The following is a 22,219-nucleotide window of genomic DNA, read 5'->3' on the forward strand; positions in this document are numbered from 1 at the left end:
CAGTGACTGTAGATAAGTTAAATAGTCCACTGAGGGACTTAGCCCAGGGATGGGGCATGTCCCAGTCCCCGGGCTTCAAGCCTTGTGATAGCTGCAAAAAACCTATACCAGTCAGCAGTCCTCATCAAAGCTGCTTGAAGTGTTTGGGGAAAACCCACGTTAGCGACAAGTGTCACGTCTACAAAAGCTTCAAGCCAGGAACTAAAAAAGGAGTGTGATATAGGACTAAGAACACTCCTTGTGGAGTCGGCCCTCGCGCTGGCCTCTGAGCCGCCAAGATCGGACTCTGCACCGAGCACCATGGCATCGGTGTGAAGTGTGCCGCTGGCACCAGTCTCCACCCGGCACCGATCACCCTCCCCGGTACCTGCTAAGCAGAGGAAGCACTCCAGGACAGGGCAGTCTCCAACATCCCGTACAGAGAAGGGGAAATCCAGAGCATAGGTTGGCACTTGGCAGAACATCTTCTCCAGAGCTCAGCCAGGCACCTGCATCACCATCTGTTATCCAGTCCTCCTAGGGACCCACCAGCCACTCCAGCTAATGGCAGAGGTCCCTGGCACCTGGAAGTTCCATCCAGGCCAAAGGCCTTGTAGGTTGCTAAAGACATCATGTATTCGCTGGTGCCACCAGTGCCCCATCAAGATGTGGGAAGCTGGAACTGGGGCTTGCACAATGTTCCCCATCTGTGGCACATTGCTCCCCAGCACCCTGGCAGTTGGCATCGAAGCAACGATCCCCGGGGACATGCTTTTGACCTGCCGAAACCCGCTGGAGCTCCCGGCACCATTAGCCAGACTCTCTATATCGATCCCCCGAGGCATGGCATCACTTGCCTGGCAGTCGGCGCAGGCCCGAAACATGCCACTAGTCCCTGGAATCATGCCACTGATCGCTGGAGTGTGAGTGTCACTCCTTGGGGCATGATGCTGGTCCCTGGAACCACATAGCTTGTCCCCGGGTCTGAGACACCAATCTCCAAGGTTGAGACGGCGCTTTCTGCTATCCCATTTTCAGTCGCTGGAATCCCGGCACCGATCCCAAAGCTCTAGGTGTAGATCATCGGTGTACCGTCGCTGATCTGCGGCGCTCCACCGCCGGTCCCTGGATAGGTTACACGGAGACCCCAAACCCTAGCACCTCTCCCCCAGCAGCAAGCACCAGCATGGTATGCGCGGAAGGGATATGGATACATCATCAGCTCCACCCTGGTCTCCAAGGGTGGGGGGGATACTTTGATTTTGATTTAGTTGGGGATTGGTCCTTCTTTGAGCAGGGGGTTGTACTAGATGACCTCCTGAGGTCTCTTCCAACTCTGATATTCTATGATACTTTCCTCCTCAGGCTCTGAAGCCAAGGAAATGACGAGTCCCTCGAGCAGTCTGGGGGTTTCCACCAGGGCTACCAGCAGATGCATGGTCCCACAGTCAATGGCATACCCCTGGGAACTTTTGGAATCCATGGGGGTTCCCTCAGGCATCAGAAACCCAGATGCATTGTTCAGTGTTGAGGATGTCGGAGAGGCGGTTGGCGACAGTCTCCTGCCCCCTTATGGACTCAGAGGAAGGGTCTGAGCAAGGTGCCCAGGAACATCTGCTATCCCTAGCTGAGGCCACCCCTGTGGAGGATGCAGAGCCAGCTCCTCCTCCTGCCCTAGACTCCTTGTCTTCCTCACCTGATGAGGCAGTGGTGGGACTGTCCCAAGCAGTGCTCAGAACAATTTTAAGGCACACTAGAAGCCACTAAAGCGGGCGGTAGTGAACCTGGGGTTGGAAGCAGAAGAGCTGCCAGAACCCTCTGACATCCTCTTTGACATCCTGACCACAGTGGCCCCATCTAGGCTAGCCCTCCCGGTCCACGAAGGGGTGGTAAAGTTGGTAAAAGCCTTATGGCAGACCCCATCCTGTCTCTGTCACCCATCTCCAAGCGGGCAGAGAGGAGATGATATGTCCCTGCTAAGGTCTTTGAATTTTCAAACCTAGCCCCAAACACTGTAGTGGTCTTTGTGGCCAGTGAGACAGGCAAGGACAACCTGGCCCAACTCCCAGGAACAAAGACTGAAAGAGGCTAGACTTATTTGGCAGAAAAGTTTATACATCTGCCAGCCTCCAATTATGGGAGGTGAATGATTAGTCCTTACGTGGGAGGTCTGACTTTAATGTATGGCAGTCTGTAGCCAAGTTTGCAGACTTGCTGCCCGAGAACTACAAGCAGGAGTTCCTGGCTATTTTAGAGGAAGGGAGGAATAATGTGGCATGACCCTCCCTTCAAGCAGTCTCTGACACGGTGGACTCAGCAGCCAGGTCCATTGCTACGGCTGTGTCAATGAGATGAGCATCATGGCTGCTATCTTCGGGGCTGTCATCAGAGGACCAGCAGACAAATCAGGACTTCCCTTTTTAGTGGCCTAGCCCTGTTTGCAGAACAGACAGAGTCACGATTACATGGATTTAAGACTCTAGGGCTACTCTGTGTTCCCTAGGTCTCCATATGGTCCCCCTCCCCCAAAAGAGGTTTATGTCACAACAATCTCAAAGATCGAATGGTCAGGCCAGACCAGAGCCCTGTCGTAAAAAGGGCAAGGGCTACAAGCGCCATCTAGGCCAACAACCAGCCTTGTCCTCCCACTCGGGCTCCTCCTGCTACCCACCTGGAAAAAAGCAGGCATTTGGAGGGTGTGCCAGAGGGCAACCTTCCAGTCTGCATCCAGGATCCTGCATCCCTTTTGTTTTCAAACCATCTCTTCCCTTTCCTCCCTGCATGGGCAGATATAACATTGGACCAGTGGGTCCTCAGCACAGTGGCAGTAGGGTATACCCTACAGTTTATTTCTATTCCCCTCTCCCACTCTCCTTCCTTGTCTCTCTTCAGGGACCCTTCTCATGAGCAACTTCTCGCCCAAGAGGTGCAAGCCCTCCTGCGAGTAGGGGCCATGGAGGAAGTCTCCATGCATCTAAGAGGGAAAGGTTCTACTCTTGATCAATATTCCCTCTATTTTTTTCCATCCATGTGCAGAATGAATTTTGTTATGTGCACCAAATTATCGAGGTAATGTGCAGATATGCACCACCAGTAGAAACAAAAAACCTAAATATAATATATATTTTTAAAAAGTTACCATAGGGATAATTACTCCAGCCAGGACAGGTTAGGCATTTTAGAACTCACTACTCAAAATAATTAAATTTAAGCATAAGAGGGAAATAAAAATTATGAAATGCATAGACTAGTCGGTGTCGCCTTTTCTTGTTAACCAGGACGTTATCATCCTGGTCTTCTGCCTGAAGCCTCATGCATCCAATGAGAAGAGGCGTTTGCACACCCTGGACATCAGGTGGTCCTTGACTTTCTACTAGAGCAGGGGTAGGCAACTTATGACACTTTTTTCAGTGGCACTCTCACTTCCTGGGTCCTGGCCACCGGTCCGGGGGGCTCTGCATTTTAATTTAATTTTAAATGAAGCTTCTTAAAACATTTTAAAAACCTTATTTACTTTACATACAGCAATAGTTTATTTATATATATTACAGACTTACAGAAAGAGACCTTCTAAAAACGTTAAAATGTATTACTAGCACGTAAAACCTTAAATTAGAGTGAATAAATGAAGGCTCAGCACACCACTTCTGAAAGGTTGCTGCCTCCTGTACTAGAGCATACTAACCCTTCCATAAATCAACTCAAATCTTCATCACCATGGCTGACAGGATGGAAGGTCTTCGGTTGTCGTCTCAAAGACTTTAGTCACCACCTGCATCCGTACTTGCTACAAGCTGTTGCAGATTGTGCCTCCACCGATAGTGATGGCCCATTCGACCAGAGCTCAGACATTGTTGGCAGCCTTCCTGGTGCAAGTCCCTATGCAGGACATCTGCAGGGCTGCAATGTGGTCATCGGTGCACACTTTCAGGACCCATGGTAATGCAATTGACAGGTCCATAACTCCTACCCGCCTCAGGAGGTACTGCTTGGGAGTCACCTAACATGGAATGGAAATGAGTAAGCACTCGAAGAAGAAAAAAGGGTTATTACACTGTCATAACTTGTTCTTCGAGATGTGTTGTTCATGTCCATTCCATGATCTGCCCTCCTTCCCCTCTGTCAGAGTTCTGGCAAGAAGGAACTGAGGGATAGGGGAGCCAGTGGCACCTTTTATACTGGCGCATACGCACACCACTCCAGAGGATGCCAGGGCTGGTACTCTACGGGTACCACTGAGGGAAAAAATTCCGGCACTGGTGTTTGTGGCGAGCACACACATCTAACATAGAATGGGCATGAGCAAAACATCTTGAAGAATAACAGTTATGAAAGGCTAGTAACCTTTTTTTTCATTTCTCCTCATGCTCCCACTCAACTGTGTTATAGATTTCATCCATTGCCTGGTCCTGCCACAGAGCAGTATGGAAGTTTTTACCCTAACGGATTTCACAATATGGAAGCACTGGCACCACCTCTTCCAGCTGTCTGCCAAACTCCTTTTCAGGCTGAAGGATTCATTTGGTTTTTAAGTTATTAAATTTTTGCCAAATATATATTTACATCTGATACCACAATAAAGATGTGACTTGCTGGAGTTCTGGTAAGAGGCTGTTCTTTTATTTCCTGGGCCCTGCTAGTAATATGGCTCAATGTTACAAGAAGTTATATATTGTAGTTAACGCATAGCAGGGGTTACTGTTACAGACTTCAGTGGCTAGTGTTACAGTATTTGCAAATGCTGTCTTCCTAGAGAGAATGAGTGGCAGATATAACTGCCACCCACTCCAGACTGTCAAACAGATAAAAGTCCCAAATGTTTATCTGAACTGTGTCATGTTTAGTCTTCACTGGGAAATATGTGCAAAGTCCTCAGAACTAGGTCAGATCACTGAAACAGCTAAGGGGTTCTCAAACTGGGGGTTGGGACCTCGTGGGGGTGGGGAGGTTATTCATGGGGGGTTGCGAGTTGTCAGCCTCCAACCCAAATCCCTCTTTGCCTCCAGCATTTATTATGGTGTTAAATAAAGAAAAATGTTTTTAATTTATAAAGGGAAGGGGGGACACTCAGAGGCTTGCTATGTGAAAGATATCACCAGTACAAAAGTTTGAGAACCACTGAGCTAATGTCTTACGGCACTCTACTGGATAGTTCAAAGAAAAGACATGGTAGTGCAAGGTCAGTGCTTAGATTAATAAAGCATACAATGAATATGAACAATAAAACATCAGCTACCTCAAACCCTTCTTACATTAGCAAAAGACTGCTATGATTCATAATGGCTATCATTTTAAGTTTTTTTTTCCATTTAACAAATATTTTATTTAAAATTGATTGGGGAAAAAACATAGTTTTTGGTTTTATTCAAATTAATTGATAGCAATGTTTGGGCTTAATCTTTGGCATCTACTACAAAGCCAACAAGGGAGAACCAAGAACACGACACTTTTTGTGGAGTCTCATTATGATATTAGCTTTCATTTTTAAAAAATAGAAGTTAATTACAAAAAAAGGCAGTCTAAAGATTTTTTTAGTACCAGATACTTTTTAAAATGAACTGCCTGATTAAGTACTAAATTGACGGTAATTTAAAAGACCAAAATACTGTAAAGATCTTCAGTGGATAGTGGCTCTGTTTTGTGCTAGTGCTTTGTTGTTATATTGACCTGTCAATTCATATACAATGTTAGCATGGTAGGGCCCATGTCACACTGAAGTCAAATGAGACTATTCACATTTGTAAGAACCATAATCTGCAGTAAGTAGTTGCAGGGTTAGGCCCCTACACAGTTGTTTTTTTTTAAAAAAAGGGCATGAGCTTGTCTAATTGTGGAATTTTAGATCAAAGTATTCCTTTTCTGACTCTGTGATTCAGCATTGCATCAATGATACTTTGTGCAGCTCTTGATTACTTACACTTTCAGTAGAAGATTAGACATAACAGCTCTATGATAATTAGAGGAGTAGCTGTCAGTTCCTGTCTGGATCTTAATATCCAAACCATTTGATAACTGTGGAGACTATTTCACACTGAATCTCAAGCAGTTTATGCACAGTTCATAAAATTCTTCTGTGGTTAAAAGTGCCTAAATATTCACAATCTTTTTAGTTAAATGCCTAATGACATGAAATACAACCACACCTTTTTAATTTTTTGACTTGATAAACTGTAATGTCTCTCCATATTATCACAATACAGAAAAAATAATCCTAAGTGTATGAGCATATACTTTGCTGGTGTTCCATAAGCAGATGTTTTTATTGGCTGATGGTTTAAAGGGACACTGCCAACTTTAAAATCACACTTGTCTGAAAATATTTTTTTTTAAATAACTCCTAGGATTACTAAAATTGAGATGAGAGAAAATGAAACATTATTTTTGTTTTATTTCAGTTCATGTTCATTTGCCAGCACTTTATAGAGTTAATTTGACTGTTTCCCTTGTATAGTACATTCCTCCTATTTTTTGCATGGAATTTTCATGCCACAATAGCAGGGGGACAGACACTTAAAAAATGTGATTTGTAAAATTATTAGAATTGGTGTGGGGAATTCAGGCCAGATACTACCTGTAACTCAGTTTTCTTTAAATGGACCAGATTTCAAACATTTAACAAAGTAAATTAAAGGGAAGCAAACTTTGGAGAGATTTTTGGGATACAATGTAAAGAAGTTTAGGGGAGGGATAAATTTGTCTCAAATGATAACTTTCTGCTTTATATAGACCTGTGGAAATGTCAGAAGACCTTTGTCATCTACTCTAATCCATGCACATCATTGATTATTTATGCCTTCCAAAGGGATCGTTTGTTTAGAGCTTAATGATGCTCTTTAAATAGAGCAAGCGAGTGTGCACACATGCATAGTACTGGTTGAAATAGCATTTTGCTCTTTGTTTTCCTATCGGATAGCTCACAAAATGAAAATAATATTTTGAAACCTATCTAGAATAAGCATACATTCGTCTTTAAAAATACAATATTAATTTTCTGAAAAGGTTTGCGTAGATTACCTGTTTGATGACCACTTACTGTCATGGCCACAAATGTAGTGCGCCAGATGGCTGTGAAATGGGAACCATCAGGCTTGCTGATTTTACAAGGAACTCCAGGATGGAAATGCTTCGGAGTGTCCATTGTACATGGCCACAGCATCCTTTCCAGCATCAGCAGCAGGCGCTGGGTGTTCATAACTCTTTTAATTCAGCAACGTTGCCTGTGTCCTCAAAACACAGAGGCAAGTTCACAAACCTACGTGATAGTGTAAAAAAGAGTCCTACAAAAAGCACAGCCAAAGTGAAAGCTAATAGTGGCTGGTGGTCTGATGGATCGTGGCCTAACAGTTCCTTAGAAAAGGTATGTATTTTAAAGTAGCAGATGTTTTTAGAAACAAAGAGTGGTGTTTTTTCCTTACTAAATTATTTTATGCCTTCAGAAAAGAAATGAAGTTACACAGTGTATAGTGGGCATTTTGTATGAACTGTAGAAAAAGTTAATATACTTGTTTTCTGTAGTCTTAGCCTTAATATTGCCTTCAAATTTCCATTTACGGCATGTTTCATTTGAATTCCATTTTGAGACACTAAAGAAGGCATATATCCAAGTTTTAGGTGTCATGCTGTTATGGAATTTTGCTGATCATTGTTTGTCCCATAAGGGACAAATTTGCACTTTGCTTCCCACAAAGCATTTTGTTTGAAGGTGGAGAGAAGCTGAGTTCCTTTTATGGTGGAGTTCATCCCACACTTGTACTGTAGCAGTGCTGGAATATGCCCTGTTTTAATTCAATTTTTTGGGATGTGCACACAGTACTTTTTGTAGTTTTCAGTTCAGCTGCTACTTTGTTCTGTTTTTTTGGGGATGGGGAAAGGAGGATGTTCTTGTTTGGCTAAATTCCTGGCCTTGGAAAACTCTGGAGCACTTATTACACTGGCCTCACCAGTTAATGTATTGATTACTTCTGTTTTTAATAACCTATTTATAAAGCAAATCACATGTAGTACTTTAGTTTTTAAATGGTTCTGTTTTGGTTACAAAAATTAGATAGGCCTATTCCAATGCAAAATCCCTATGCATTTACCTGAAAATAATTAAGTTGTTTATCCTAATGTTTCAACATGCATAACTTCATTTTCGAACAAAACTCCCTTTAATGCAAATTTCTAAGTTAGCAAAAAAAATTTACACTAGATGAAGTACAATAATAGTATAAAATGTGGTAATATATATTTCTGTATAAAACAATGTATATTACATAGAAATTCTACCAAATGATAATATATAATCTGCAAATGTAATTCAAAATATTATATAAACCCCCTACTGATGCTGTAGGTAAGGCTGTGTTGCATCCATTTAAAGCACGGTTTAAATGCCTTAATTAAAAGAGAAAATTCATATAAACTATTTTTAAATGAAGAATTTTTTAAGGAGAGACACATAAGTTTTCAAAATCAATGTTGTATTTGCAAAATTCTTACACATTTCAAAATGCTATTCTTATATTCTAAAAATGCAATTTTTTTCTTTTAAGTTTATCAGGGGATTCTATAAATTTTTAAGCCTCTATACTATCATAATGCCACTAGTTAAAATATTTATATTTCACATAATGGTATATCAAAAGCCACAATAGGAGAATTTGTGGGGAAACAATGCAAGTTTATACAAAGTATTTTAGGTCTATTATATCTTGCATGCCTGTTCCACCAGTTCATTTAAACTTTTGTTGTCTTTTAAAAATATAAATTCCCACACAATCTTTGTGAATGTAGTTCAAGTTATTTATCATTTCAGTTTCAGTATTGATTAGTATGAACTGACAACTATGAAAACTGTCCTTCATGTGAAACTGATAAAGTTTAGTATTTAGCATTTCTTTACAAAAAGACACACATTGATATGTGCTCTTCTCCAAAGCCTGATATCTCTATCTATCTAATAGGATTTGTTGATAGGTACTGTATATATCTCAGAGACCTTTCTACCACATTGTGACCTCTCATCAGTGGATCCTGGAAACATTCTGTAACAGCAGTGGGTATTGGTGAGGATGGTTTCAGCACACTGCTACAACCACTGTTACGAAGTCTCAACACTTTTATACTGCTCTAGCTGTACATAGAAGACTGAGTTGCAGTTTTGTTTTTTAAATAAATAAAACTGAGTCTTATTAGGCAGCAGTTTGCACAGTTGCTAAGGTTTGCTTAGCTTTATCACACTTTTTGCAAATCAGTGGGATAATTTGTATATTTAAAGATAATTTGAAAATAACCATAAACTTCTGTGTTTAGAAATTTATGTGGGTTCAGTACTGGTGAAAGGAATTGGATCGCTACTAATGACATGTCACTGTTTTTTTTTTCCTCAGTGGATTTCCCCCTGAGTAGCAGGAGGAGTTATGGCAAGGCAGAATCCCATTCCTTGCATACTTCAGATTGTGTGCGCAGTGCAGTATTTTGTTTAGGATCTTTTTTACACTACATCACACCCACACATGCCCACATTCCTTTATGTGTGTTGGAGAAGACAAGGTCAAAAAAATTCATTTGCACTTAGAGTGGCAGTTGGTGAAGTTTGTGGTGGGCCTTCATTCCGGGTGATCTTAGTTTCTGGGGGGAGCTCCTTTTAGAGCCCCTTACAAAGCTGTGTCTCCTACATAGATGAGCTTTAACCTAACTATAGAAAGTTCATTGTACCAGAGGAGGGAAGTGGTCAACACCAATCTTCATTCTGGTGCTTTTGTTCCTAGGCCAAAGCCATTGAGCACCTTGAAGATAAGGACTGGGACCTCAAACTTGATTCAGTGTTCCATGGGAAGCCAATGTAGAGAGTGCAGGACAGATTTGATATGTCTGTGGTAGCCAGTGGTGCTGAGGAGATGTGGTCCAGCATTCAGTACCAGTTGGGGTTTCTTAGCTGAACGCTTCATTCTCCAGCTAAGAGATGATCCCAGGTATATGCCTCAGGGTCACTGTTTTGGAGCACTTCAGCAAAAATGGTTCAACTATTTCCAAGAACAAGATTAGGGAAAAATATATTATTTTGCCCATATTAACAAATTGGTTGTAAACTGATCCTCCATGTTTTGGAGGAGGAGGAAAGATCATCCTGGAGCAAGGAAAGTGCTCTTTGCTGTCTGTGAAAATTTGACCAATTTATAAGCCTTTGAAAAATCTCAGTTCACATGTGCTCACTAGAATCTAAAGCCTCTGAAGATTCTGTCTGCACTGAGCATACTCCAGTTCAGGGCTCTAGGGACTGAGCAGGACTTTCCCTGGAATTTGCTGTTCCCAACTGTTGTGGGCCACTATTGGCTCAGGCACAGAAACTGGAAGCAGGGAGGCTATCTCCTATGCTGTCAGGACCCTCCTAGTGCCCAGACATCTTATTTATGTTGTTCTGGGGAATACATTGGACCAAAGGACCTGAGGGCTGGGGGAGAAGAAGACTGGGACTGAGAGCTGGTAGATTGTAGTGGTATAGAGAACCTGGGAGTAGGAGGGTGGTAGATTGGGGCAGACTGGGTCAGGGAGCCAGGAAGGAAATGAAGGGGGGGAACACATGAGGTGGAGGCGGGGACAAAGATCCTGGTGATGCAGGAGAGTATGATTAGGATCCAATAATGGGTGTTTGTCTTACGTAGGACAAGGGACCAGAGGGAGAACTGGGACTTGTTGATCAAGGAGACTAGGATGACGAGCTCAAGTAGGGGTGGACTGGCAGGAGTCAGCAACAGCTGGAAGCTGGCTGAAATAAGCATGTAACTCCAGTGGGAACACAGATTGGATGGGGGGCGGAGGGAGAGAACACTGAGACTAGCTGTAGAAGGTGGGCAGGAGGGAAGAGAGAAAAACTGAAAGACAGACAGTGCCTGGAACGGAAACTGGGCTAAGGATCCAGGGGGATGGTGTGCTGGAGCTGAGCCAGTGGGTGGGAGTGGGGTACTGGGAAGATAGAATGAGAAGCTGGGAATGATTGGGCAACAAGACTGAAGGTGGAGAGTAGGAGCCCGGAAAAGGACACTTGGGGCCAGTGTAAGAGAGTGAGGGAGACATTGGAGAAGGGAAGGGAAGTCTAGGAGCTGATGGGACAAAGGACAAACAAATTGACTGATCCTCATGGGAATGACAATCTACTGCTGCTATCGTCTAGTCCAGTAGTTTTCAGCCAGGGTTACGCATACTTCTGGGGGTACACAGACGTCTTCCAGGAGGTATTCAGCTAATTGAGATCAGAGTTTCTGAACCTGGAGGTTGCAGGATAGGTTTAGGATGGTCACAAGTGCAGGGTTGGCATTAGGGACTGGCAAGCATGGCAGTTGCCCAGGGCCCCATAAAGCCAAGTTACATGCTTGAGCCCTGGGCGCTGGGACTCAGGTTTCAGACAAGGGCCACAAGTGAAAAACAGGCCCAAGTATCACATTATAATGTAAATAGAATACATGTCTACCCCGATATAACGCTGTCCTCAGGAGCCAAAAAATCTTACAGCATTGTAGGTGAAACGGTGTTATATCGAACTTGCTTTGATCTGCCGGAGCGTGCAGCCTCCCCCCCTCCCCCGAGCGCTGCTTTACTGCATTATATCCGAATTCTTGTTATATTGGGTCACGTTATATCGGGGTAAAGGTGTATTTGTATTCCAATTGATTTATTTTATACTTGTATGTTAAAAATGAGGAATAAGCAATTTTTCAGTAATAGTGTACTGTGACACTTGTATTTTTATGTCTGATTTTGTAAGCAAGTAGTTTTTAAGTGAGGTGAAATATGGTGTATGCAAGATAAATCAGACTCCTGAAAGGGATACAGTAGTTTGGAATGATTGAGAACCACTTGTTTGTTCCTTTAGCCCAAGTTGCAGAGATCTAAAGGCTCCAACCCTGCTGATGAACCATTTGGATGTTAATATAGTGCCACAGGATCACATTTTAATTTTCAGTTCGCATTTTTAACAACCTAGGAAATCACAAACAAAAAAACTATTAAAATTAATGAGACAGTTTTAATTATGTAATTTCCTAACTTTTGAGGATTTATTTTGCAACCTTAATGTTATTTTAGTGTAGCTCTTACTGTATAATACAAATAGCTCAAATTAGCGTTAAAAAGGGTTGTCTTCTTTGCATTCCAAAATGAGTCACATGACATGCAAGTGAGGTTGGTTGAAGAGTTGACCAGAGATTTGTATACATGAGCTACAGTGTATTTAACTTCTCAAGCTAGTTAACTAGATCAACATTATCTGAGGTAACATATGTCTCTTTTAGACCTGCTGATAACTGGAGTTTTGTTATATTGTACATGTATTTGTCTTTTGTTACTTTTGGATACATTTGTGTACGATCAACTTTCTTGAGGCATCTCCTTTCTACAGTTAAAAATGTAATATTTAGAAAATTGTGAGGCTGTATATTTAAAGCTGTAAGGATATTCTGATACCTTTGAGAGAACAATTTATTAGTAATCCTTTAAAATGTTAAACCATTGTTTTCTAATATTAAGAGTTTAATATTTGAAGTGTTACTGAAATGCCTTTTCTTACAGTATAAATGTTCAGAAATGTATTTAAAATATATCATGCATAATTTTAAAATCTTGTTCTATTTGATCCTTCTTTTAAATGGTTTAAAATTTTTGCTGTTTGTTGTATTGTTGCGCTTACAGTCATGTTATCTTAAATTTAGTTGGAATATCAAGTTTTGATATACACTAAGTTTTAATTTTGTTCTGCTATTATGCAGATCAGTGTTTTAAATGATGATGCCTGTAGTTCATATTATTTACTGCTTGGTGGTGGAACAGTATTTTAAATTATGTGCCTTTAAAAATTATTTAACTCCATTAAATTTTAGCACACAGTGGGGTTCCTAAATTGTCTTCGCACTTATCTACAAATGTTATTCCTTTGATTTAATTAAATCAATTCCTAAACTGATATAATTAAATCTGAGTAAACCACCAAGAGTTCTGTCAATATAAAGGTGTTTATACCTGAATATTTTATTTTGTTACAGACACATTTATACTAGGGCTGTTGATTAATCACTGTTAACTCATGCGATTAACTCAAAAAAATTAATCACAGTCGCACAAATGAAATTTATTAAATATATTTGGATATTTTTCTGCATTTTCAAATATGTTCATTTCTATATATTTCTATATATAACAGAATACAAAGTATACAGTGCTCACTTTATATGAATTTTATTACAAATATTCGCACTATAAAATAAAAGAAATTATATTTTTCAATTCATCTCATACAGTACTGTAGTGTAATCTCTTTATTGCGGAAGTGTAATTTACAATGTAGATTTTTTTTGTTACATAACTGCACTCAAAAACAAAACAATGTAAAACTTTTGAGCCTACAGGTCCACTCAGTCCTACTTCTTATTCAGCCAATCGCTAACACAAACAAGTTTGTTTACATTTATGGGAGATACTACTACTTATTTACAATGTCATCTGAAAGTGAGAACAGATGTTCACATGGCACTTTTGTAGTCAGCGTTGCAAGGTATTTACGTGCCAGATGTGCTAAACATTCGTATGTCCCTTCATGCTTCGGCCTCCATTCCAGAAGACATGCTGATGATGCTCATGAAAATAAAATGTGTTAATTTTGTGTCTGAATTCCTGGAGTGTGTGTGGGGGAATTGAATGTCTCCTGTTCTGTTTAACCGTATTCTGCCATATAGTTTGTTAATAGCAGTCTCAGATCATGACCCAGCACATGTTGATTTTAAGAACACTTTCACAGCAGATTTGACAAAACAAAGAAGGTAGCAATGTGAGATTTCTAAAAATAGCTACAGCAGTTGACCCCAAGGTTTAAGAATCTGAAGTGCCATCCAAAATCTGAGAGGGATGTGGTGTGGAGCATGCTTGCAAAAGTCTTACAAGAGCAACACTCCAGTAACGGAAACTACAGAACCCGAACCATCAAAAAAGAGAATCAGCCTTCTGCTGGTGGCATCTGACTCAGGGCTTGGCTACACTGGCGCTTTGCAGTGCTGCAACTTTCTCACTCAGGGATGTGAAAAAAACACTCCCCTGAGCGCTGCAACATGCAGCGCTGCAAAGTGCCAGTGTAAACAGTGTCGCAGCACTGGGAGCGCGGCTAACTGCATGTCCTCTGGAATGGTGGTTGAAGCATGAAGGGACATATGAATCTTCAGTGCATCTGGCACGTAAATATCTTGCAACACCAGCTACAACAGTGTCATGCGAACGCCCCTTCTCACTTTCTGGTGACATTGTAAACAACAAGTGGGCCGCATTATCTCTTGCAAATTGTAACCAAACTTGTTTGTCTGAGCGATTGGCTGAAGTAGGACTGAGTGGACTTGAAGGCTCTAAATTTTACATTGTTTTATTTTTGAATGCAGTTATTTTCTTGTACGTAATTCTATATTTGGAAGCTCAACCTTCATGTTAGAGATTACACTACAGTACTTATATTAGGTGAATTGAAACATACTATTTCTTTTGTTTTTTACAGTGTAATTAATTGTAATAAAAATAAATATAAAGTGAGACTGTACACTTTATATTCTGTTATAATTGAAATCAATATATTTGAAAGTGTAGAAAACATCCAAAATTTTAAATAAATGGTATTCTATTATTGTTTAACAGTACAACTAATCAAGATTAATTTTTTATCACATGATTAATCAAGATTAATTTTTTTAATTGCTTGACATCCCTACTTTATAGTGATAGAACTGAATCCACACTAGGGAGTTGCACCAATTTAACTAAATCAATTTTTCTACCAGTTGCATTAAATCAGTGCAGAACATATATTCCAGACCTTACTATTTTTCTCTCTGAAGTACCCAGAAACTACATTAGTTGTTCATTTTGCCAGTTGTTTCCCTTCAGTTACCCTTTATGCTGTAGATAACATGTGTTGTGATCTGGATCTAATGCCAGCTGAAGTCAGTTGAAGTCTTTGCATTCCCTTCAGTGGGCTTTGGATCAGGCCCTTCCTGATCCTGGGAAGTTAGTGACTTGTTGACAATAGATGTTGTGAGCACTCATCACTTCTCAGTTTGGAGCCCTGTGTTTGTAGGTACTGTATAGTGGAATGCACTATGTATTGTAAGATAACATCTTTATGTACTTAAGAGTCTATTGTTCAAAGATATCAGCTTTTATTGTTAAATGTTTTTAACATCTAAATCCATTTAAATATGATAGTTACACATTTCCTCAATTTGTCTTGTTTGTGTTTTTCTACTTTGTATCACTTTCTTGACCTTTTTTATTGATGATTTTTAGCCAACAGAAGCTGTTCCTCCCTCTTCTCCCATTCTCCCTGTGATCCCTGTCCTGCCAGTCCCTGCTGAGACCACTGTCATCCCATCCTCTACATCACAGGTTTTTATTCTTTTTTTTCTTGTCATTTTTTATTTATTTTTATAGCTGTTCTTTTAAATAACATTTTCCCATTGTTGCAGTCAGGTTTGTTCCATGAATTATAAAGTGAATAAATTATTAATCCATATACAGTGTAAAGGAAGTACTGCAGTTTGTGCTTAAAGTTGTAAATGTACGAACACCTTTCTTTTTAAAACCTGTTATTCTGTAAGTCTATGAGAGTGCCCTTTCTGAGGTATCCTTTAGACAATTCAAGGTTAAGGTTAAGGATGTGCATAACTGTTTGTCGGTTCAGAACATTACTGTTTGCAGAAATCCCTGTTCCAAAGTGTCAGCTTCTCTGGGGTTACCATTGTAACTTAATTTGTGTTCTCTGGCTTACAGGTTAGTTAGGCTTTATATCCTAAAGCAGCAAAGGAGGCTGAAATACTTCAAAAATACTGCTGAGGGTGTTTATCATGGAAATAAATTAATTGGAAATAAAATTTAGTATCACAAAATGATGAGTGTGTTTAAAATCATATGCAGCACTATAGAAGTGTGTAAGAATTGTTTGAAGAGTGTTGGATGTGGGAGTTACCCTACAGAGTTTGCATAATCAATTGCTTCAGTGCAAGTTACATGTAGAATTAAATACTCTGACAATAACTTCTAAAAAGTCCTCAACATATTAGGTGATACTGCAGTCTAATGGAAGAGTTACACCTTTGAAGATAAGTGGGAACTTCTAATTCTGACAAAAACAGAAAAAGGGTAAAATATCTATAATTGAATAATAGTTCTGGGCTTCAGAAAACATGTGACTTTCAAAAGTCACTATAAATCAGTTAAGTTACTATCAAATACTAAGGACTAGATAAGTAACATTATTCTAAGAAAAAAGATGAGATCATAGAATCATAGAATATGAGGGATGTAAGGGACCTCAGGAGGTCATCTAGTCCAACCCCCTGCTCAAAGCAGATGAGGTGGCATGCAAAACAGGAGACTAAGCTGAGCTACTTTCTGAATTTCTTATTGTCTGCAACTTTGTCTTCTAGTCAGTCTCTGGTCCCAATAGAAATAATAATTAAATATTAAATTATTCATATACTACTAGGATTAGAGCTGATCAGTTAATCAGAGTAAACTTTTTTCTACTCAGTTGAGAAATCAGATATATAAATACTGTAATGTTTTGAATAAGTAGATAACTATCCAGTCCTTGCAGTATTCTAATGATGTAATGGTTTTTCTGACAGGAGCAAAGGTTCAGTAGAAAAAATAATTGTATGTACAAAAAGGAATCTGGAAAGTAGAATGGCCTAGCTTGCCATTCTACTTACGTGGTCTTTAATTTGTGTTTTTTTTAAGGGCAGAGGGAACATTTTCTATGGACTCTAATTTCCTTTATTTTAATACACTTCCTTTTAAGAATCCCAACAGGAATGTCACTATCTTCCCACAGAAGTATGAATTCGGAGCTTGAGTTCAGACTACCACTGAAGGGAGACCTTGCAAGCTACTGGTGGAGAGTTCTGGTGCTGAGGCTTTTGGGCTTTTTTCTAGATGCCTCTGATCGCTATTGGCTTATTTGCCTCATTGGCTAGCTAAGTTCTCATATTCCACCAAGACTAAATATAAGCCACACACCTGACTAAGGCTGAAATGGAAGCATCTTAAATGGAGTGCAGGTTCTCATGCTTCTCATTTGCCATGCATACTACATTCTGAATTAGGCAAATAGAGTTGTTGCTGCAGAGACACATGGATGTGGGCCAACACTGCTCCCCCATTTTTCCTGGGTAAGATGTTTTGGCAGCTAACCACTTCTCCCATCAAGTCTGTTTCCTATCCTTGCTGCATCTTCACCACTAGCTAATATTATAGTTAGTTGTTACCAGTAGTGTACTGTGCTCAGCTGGATAGCTTCAGATGACCCATGCAGAGACAGAGCCCGTGCCAGTGTTCCAGCCTCAGTCTGTCACTGTTGTCAGTGCTACTCTTTTTAGTACAGTGTCAGTCTTTTCTGAATTAGGAAGCAAAAGAGTAAAATTGAGAACTAAGTCATTGTTTCTGTCAATGCAGTGTGGTGACATGGCACTCCTCTTTACATTTTATTTTATTAAGCTAGTATTTTGTCTCTAGGGTATTGCTTATATTTTCATGGTGTGTTTTGTGTGTATTTGAAGTGTGAAAGAGTCAGGAGAGTAAGTTAGAACAGTGGTCCCTAACCTTTTTCGTCTGGTGGGTGCCAGACAACAAGCCACGGAGCATTATGGCGGCGAATGAGCATCCGCTGAAATGCTGCTGACAAGCAGCAACGTCAATAGGCTTTGCTGCTGAAATGTCACCAACAAGCAGCGTCATGCAGAGGTGCCACTGCCGAAATACCACCGAAAATCGCTGGCATTTTGGTGCCAACACCTCTGGATGCTGCTGCTTGTCCGCAGCATTTCGGTGGATGCTTGTCCGCCGGCCAGTACACAGGTGCTCTTAGACGTCCTGGCGGGTGCCATGGTGCCTATGGGCACCGCGTTGGGGACTCCTGTATTAGAAAAACTAACAAGTATGGAAGGGCTAGAAAAACTAGGATTCTCTCACATATACCCATACTCCCTCTTCCCCATGCCTGTCAAAAAAGCCACTGTGGCTTTTAGATCTATTATACGTCATCTGCTCTATTGTGTACACATAAACAATAATACAGTTATTACAGCTCTAGTACAGTTTTCCTCCAGTCCCACCACATTATTTTCAGGCCTATAAAACCAACTTTCTTTCTGGATCTTCATCAGTCTGGTTGTATAATTTCAACAGAAGGAAGTAAGCTGTGTTAGGTGGCCAAGTGAATGTGAAGCTGCAAACCTGAAATAAGGGCTTGAATTTCATAGATTCATAGACTCTAGGACTGGAAGGGACCTCGAGAGGTCATCGAGTCCAGTCCCCTGCCCTCATGGCAGGACCAAATATTGTCTAGACCATCCCTAATAGACATTTATCTAACCTACTCTTAAATATCTCCAGAGATGGAGATTCCACAACTTCCCTAGGCAATCTATTCCAGTGTTTAACTACCCTGACAGTTAGGAACTTTTTCCTAATGTTCAACCTAAATCTCCCTTGCTGCAGTTTAAGTCCGTTGCTTCTTGTTCTATCATTTGGAGGCTAAGGTGAACAAGTTTTCTCCCTCCTCCTGATGACACCCTTTTAGATACTTGAAAACTGCTATCATGTCCCCTCTCAGTCTTCTCTTTTCCAAACTAAACAAACCCAATTCCTTCAGCCTTCCTTCATAGGTCATGTTCTCAAGACCTTTAATCATTCTTGTTGCTCTTCTCTGGACCCTCTCCAATTTCTCCACATCTTTCCTGAAATGCGATGCCCAGAACTGAACACAATACTCCAGCTGAGGCCTGACCAGCGCAGAGTAAAGCGGAAGAATGACTTCTCGTGCCTTGTTTACAACACACCTGTTAATGCATCCCAGAATCACGTTTGCTTTTTTTGCAACAGTATCACACTGTTGACTCATATTAAGCTTGTGGTCTACTATGACCCCTAGATCTCTTTCTGCCATACTCCTTCCTAGACAGTCTCTTCCCATTCTGTATGTGTGAAACTGATTGTTCCTTCCTAAGTGGAGCACTTTGCATTTATCTTTATTGAACTTCATCCTGTTTACCTCAGGCCATTTCTCCAATTTGTCCAGATCATTTTGAATTTTGACCCTGTCCTCCAAAGCAGTTGCAATCCCTCCCAGTTTGGTATCGTCCGCAAACTTAATAAGCGTACTTTCTATGCCAACATCTAAATCGTTGTTGAAGATATTGAACAGAACCGGTCCCAGAACAGACCCCTGCGGAACCCCACTTGTTATACCTTTCCAGCAGGATTGGGAGCCATTAACAACTACTCTCTGAGTACGGTTATCCAGCCAGTTATGCACCCACCTTATAGTAGCCCCATCTAAATTGTACTTTCCTAGTTTATCTATAAGAATATCATGCGAGACCATATCAAATGCCTTACTAAAGTCTGGGTATATCACATCCACCGCTTCCCTTATCCACAAGGCTCGTTATCCTATCAAAGAACGCTATCAGATTAGTTTGACACGATTTGTTCTTTACAAATCCATGCTGGCTATTCCCTATCACCTTACCACCTTCCAAGTGTTTGCAGATGATTTCTTTAATTACCTGCTCCATTATCTTCCCTGGCACAGAAGTTAAACTAAGTGGTCTGTAGTTTCCTGGGTTGTTTTTATTTCCCTTTTTATAGATGGGCACTATATTTGCCCCCTTCCAGTCTTCTGGAATCTCCCCCGTCTCCCATGATTTCCCAAAGATAATAGCTAGAGGCTCAGATACCTCTTCTATTAACTCCTTGAGTATTCTAGGATGCATTTCATCAGGCACTGGTGACTTGCAGGCATCTAACTTTTCTAAGTGATTTTTTACTTGCTCTTTTTTTATTTTCTCTTCTAAACCTACCCTCTTCCCGTAAGCATTCACTATACTAGACATTCCTTCAGACTTCTCAGTGAAGACCGAAACAAAGAAGTCATTAAGCATCTCTGCCATTTCCAAGTCTCCTGTTACTGTTTCCCCCTCCTCACTGAGCAGTGTCCTTGGTCTTCCTCTTGCTTCTAATGTATTGATAAAAAGTCTTCTTGTTTCCCTTTATTCCCATAGCTAGTTTGAGTTCATTTTGTGCTTTTGCCTTTCTAATCTTGCCTCTGCATTCCTGTGTTATTTGCCTATATTCATCCTTTTTAATCTGACCTAGTTTCCATTTTTTATATGACGCCTTTTTATTTTGTAGGTCATGCAAGATCTCGTGGTTAAGCCAAGTTGGTCTTTTGCCACATTTTCTATCTTTCCTAACCATTGGAATAGCTTGCTTTTGGGCCCTTAATAGTGTTCCTTTGAAAAATTGCCAACTCTCCTCAGTTGTTTTTCCCCTCAGTCTTGATACCCATGGGACCTTACCTATCAGCTCTCTGAGCTTACCAGAATCTGCCTTCCTGAAATCCATTGTCTCTATTCTGCTGTACTCCCTTCTACCCTTCCTTAGAATTGCAAATTCTATGATTTCATGATCACTTTCACCCAGGCTTCCTTCTACTTTCAAATTCTCAACAAGTTCCTCCCTATTTGTTAAAATCAAGTCTAGAACAGCTTCCCCCCAGTAGCTTTTTCAACTTTCTGAAATAAAAGGTTGTCTGCAATGCAGTCCAGGAAGTTATTGGAGAGTCTGTGCCCCGCAGTGTTATTTTCCGAACATATATCTGGATAGTTGAAGTCCCCCATCACCACCAAATCTTAGGCTTTGGATGATTTTGTTAGTTGTTTGAAAAAAGCCTCATCCACCTCTTCCACCTGATTAGGTGGCCTGTAGTAGACTCCCAGCACGACATCACCCGTGTTTTTTACCCCTTTTAGCCTAACCCAGAGGCTCTCAACGCTTCCGTCTCCTATGTCCATCTCCACCTCAGTCCAAGTGTGTACATTTTTAATATATAAGGCAACACCTCCTCCCTTTTTCCCCTGTCTATCCTTCCTGAGCAAACTATACCCATCCACACCAACATTCCAGTCGTGTGTATTATCCCACCAACTTTCAGTAATGCCAACGATGTCATAGTTGTATTTATTTATTAGCACTTCCAGTTCTTCCTGCTTATTACCCATACTTCTTGCATTTGTATATAGGCATCTAAGATACTGGTTTGATCTTGCCTCCCAGGTTTGCCCTGACCCTCCTTCCTCTCTGCCATTATAACCCGTGCTCCCTCCTGTTTCCAACCCATCTCCCAGGTCTTGTTCCCCACTTACCTGTGGGGTTTGCTCAGCTGTCCCCGTCGAACCTATTTTAAAGCCCTCCTAACTAGGTTAGCCAGTTTATGCGCAAATAAGACCTTTCCCCTCTTCGAAAGGTGAACGCCATTCTATCTTTAATGTGTGAACAGTGTCATTTGGTCACAGCCAGCAATGGGGAAATTAGGGTGAAAGAAGGTCTGTATTTTGTATGCCAAACATGCAAATTTTCCACCCTCTGGTGCCATCTCTTTTTACTATGACTGGGACTTCCTGACTTTCAATACAACCATTTTTTTCAGATCATGAATGTATTATTTTCAGAACACTTTAAAATCTTTATTTGTGGATGATGGCTTCATAATCATGTCATATTTGACTTTAAAGGAACACTGTTAGGTGTTAAACTGTTAAGAATATGGTGGGAATAGTTTCTATAGTGTAAAAAGCCATGTAAAAGAAACTTAAGAAAAAGAGGGTTAGCTGGTTCAAGTTATTTGTAACAAGTGTGAAGATTTGTATATCTAGGTTGTCACTTTAAATCTGGCCCAGGTTAATAGTGATTGAAAGTTATTACCATCTGCTCTGTTGTGGTTTATCTGATGATGATGATCGTCCATCGTTGTCGATGAAGACCTCAACAACTCATTCGTTCGATGACTGGGCTCTGTGCGTCTGAAGACATACACATTCCTTGGGAGGTGCTGGTCACAGAGTGTTCACGCAGACACATCCTGATGTCAGGTTGTACCAGAGCATCCCCATATCAAGAATAATAAATAATATAATATATAGAGATATATCTATCTCATAGAACTGGAAGAGACCCTGAAAGGTCATTGAGTCCAGCCCCCTGACTTTACTAGCAGGACCAAATACTGATTTTGCCCCAGATCCCTGAATGGCCCCCTCAAGGATTGAACTCACAACCCTGGTTTTAGCAGGGCAATGCTCAAACCACTGAGCTATCCATCCCACCCCCAAGGATGGTATGGGGCATTCCCCAAGTATGACAGGCGCACACTGACCCCTTCTGGAGGATA

General features: G+C 40.8%; 1 protein-coding gene across 29 annotated transcripts in view; it reads left to right on the plus strand.

Moving 5' to 3' along the window:
• DLG1 (discs large MAGUK scaffold protein 1) overlaps positions 1 to 22,219 on the plus strand; it is a 443,566-nt gene that overhangs the window by 220,260 nt on the left and 201,087 nt on the right. For 17 of the 29 annotated variants that reach the window (XM_050963879.1, XM_050963878.1, XM_050963880.1 and 14 more), the window contains one exon: positions 15,277 to 15,375. The exons of the other annotated variants lie outside the window; for them this stretch is intronic. In XM_050963879.1, coding sequence (XP_050819836.1) covers positions 15,277 to 15,375 — 99 coding nt within the window. The remainder of the gene's footprint in view (positions 1 to 15,276; positions 15,376 to 22,219) is intronic. 29 annotated transcript variants of the gene reach the window in all.

This window comes from Gopherus flavomarginatus, chromosome 8 (assembly GCF_025201925.1).
Source record: "Gopherus flavomarginatus isolate rGopFla2 chromosome 8, rGopFla2.mat.asm, whole genome shotgun sequence".
NCBI classification, from domain to species: domain Eukaryota; kingdom Metazoa; phylum Chordata; order Testudines; family Testudinidae; genus Gopherus; species Gopherus flavomarginatus.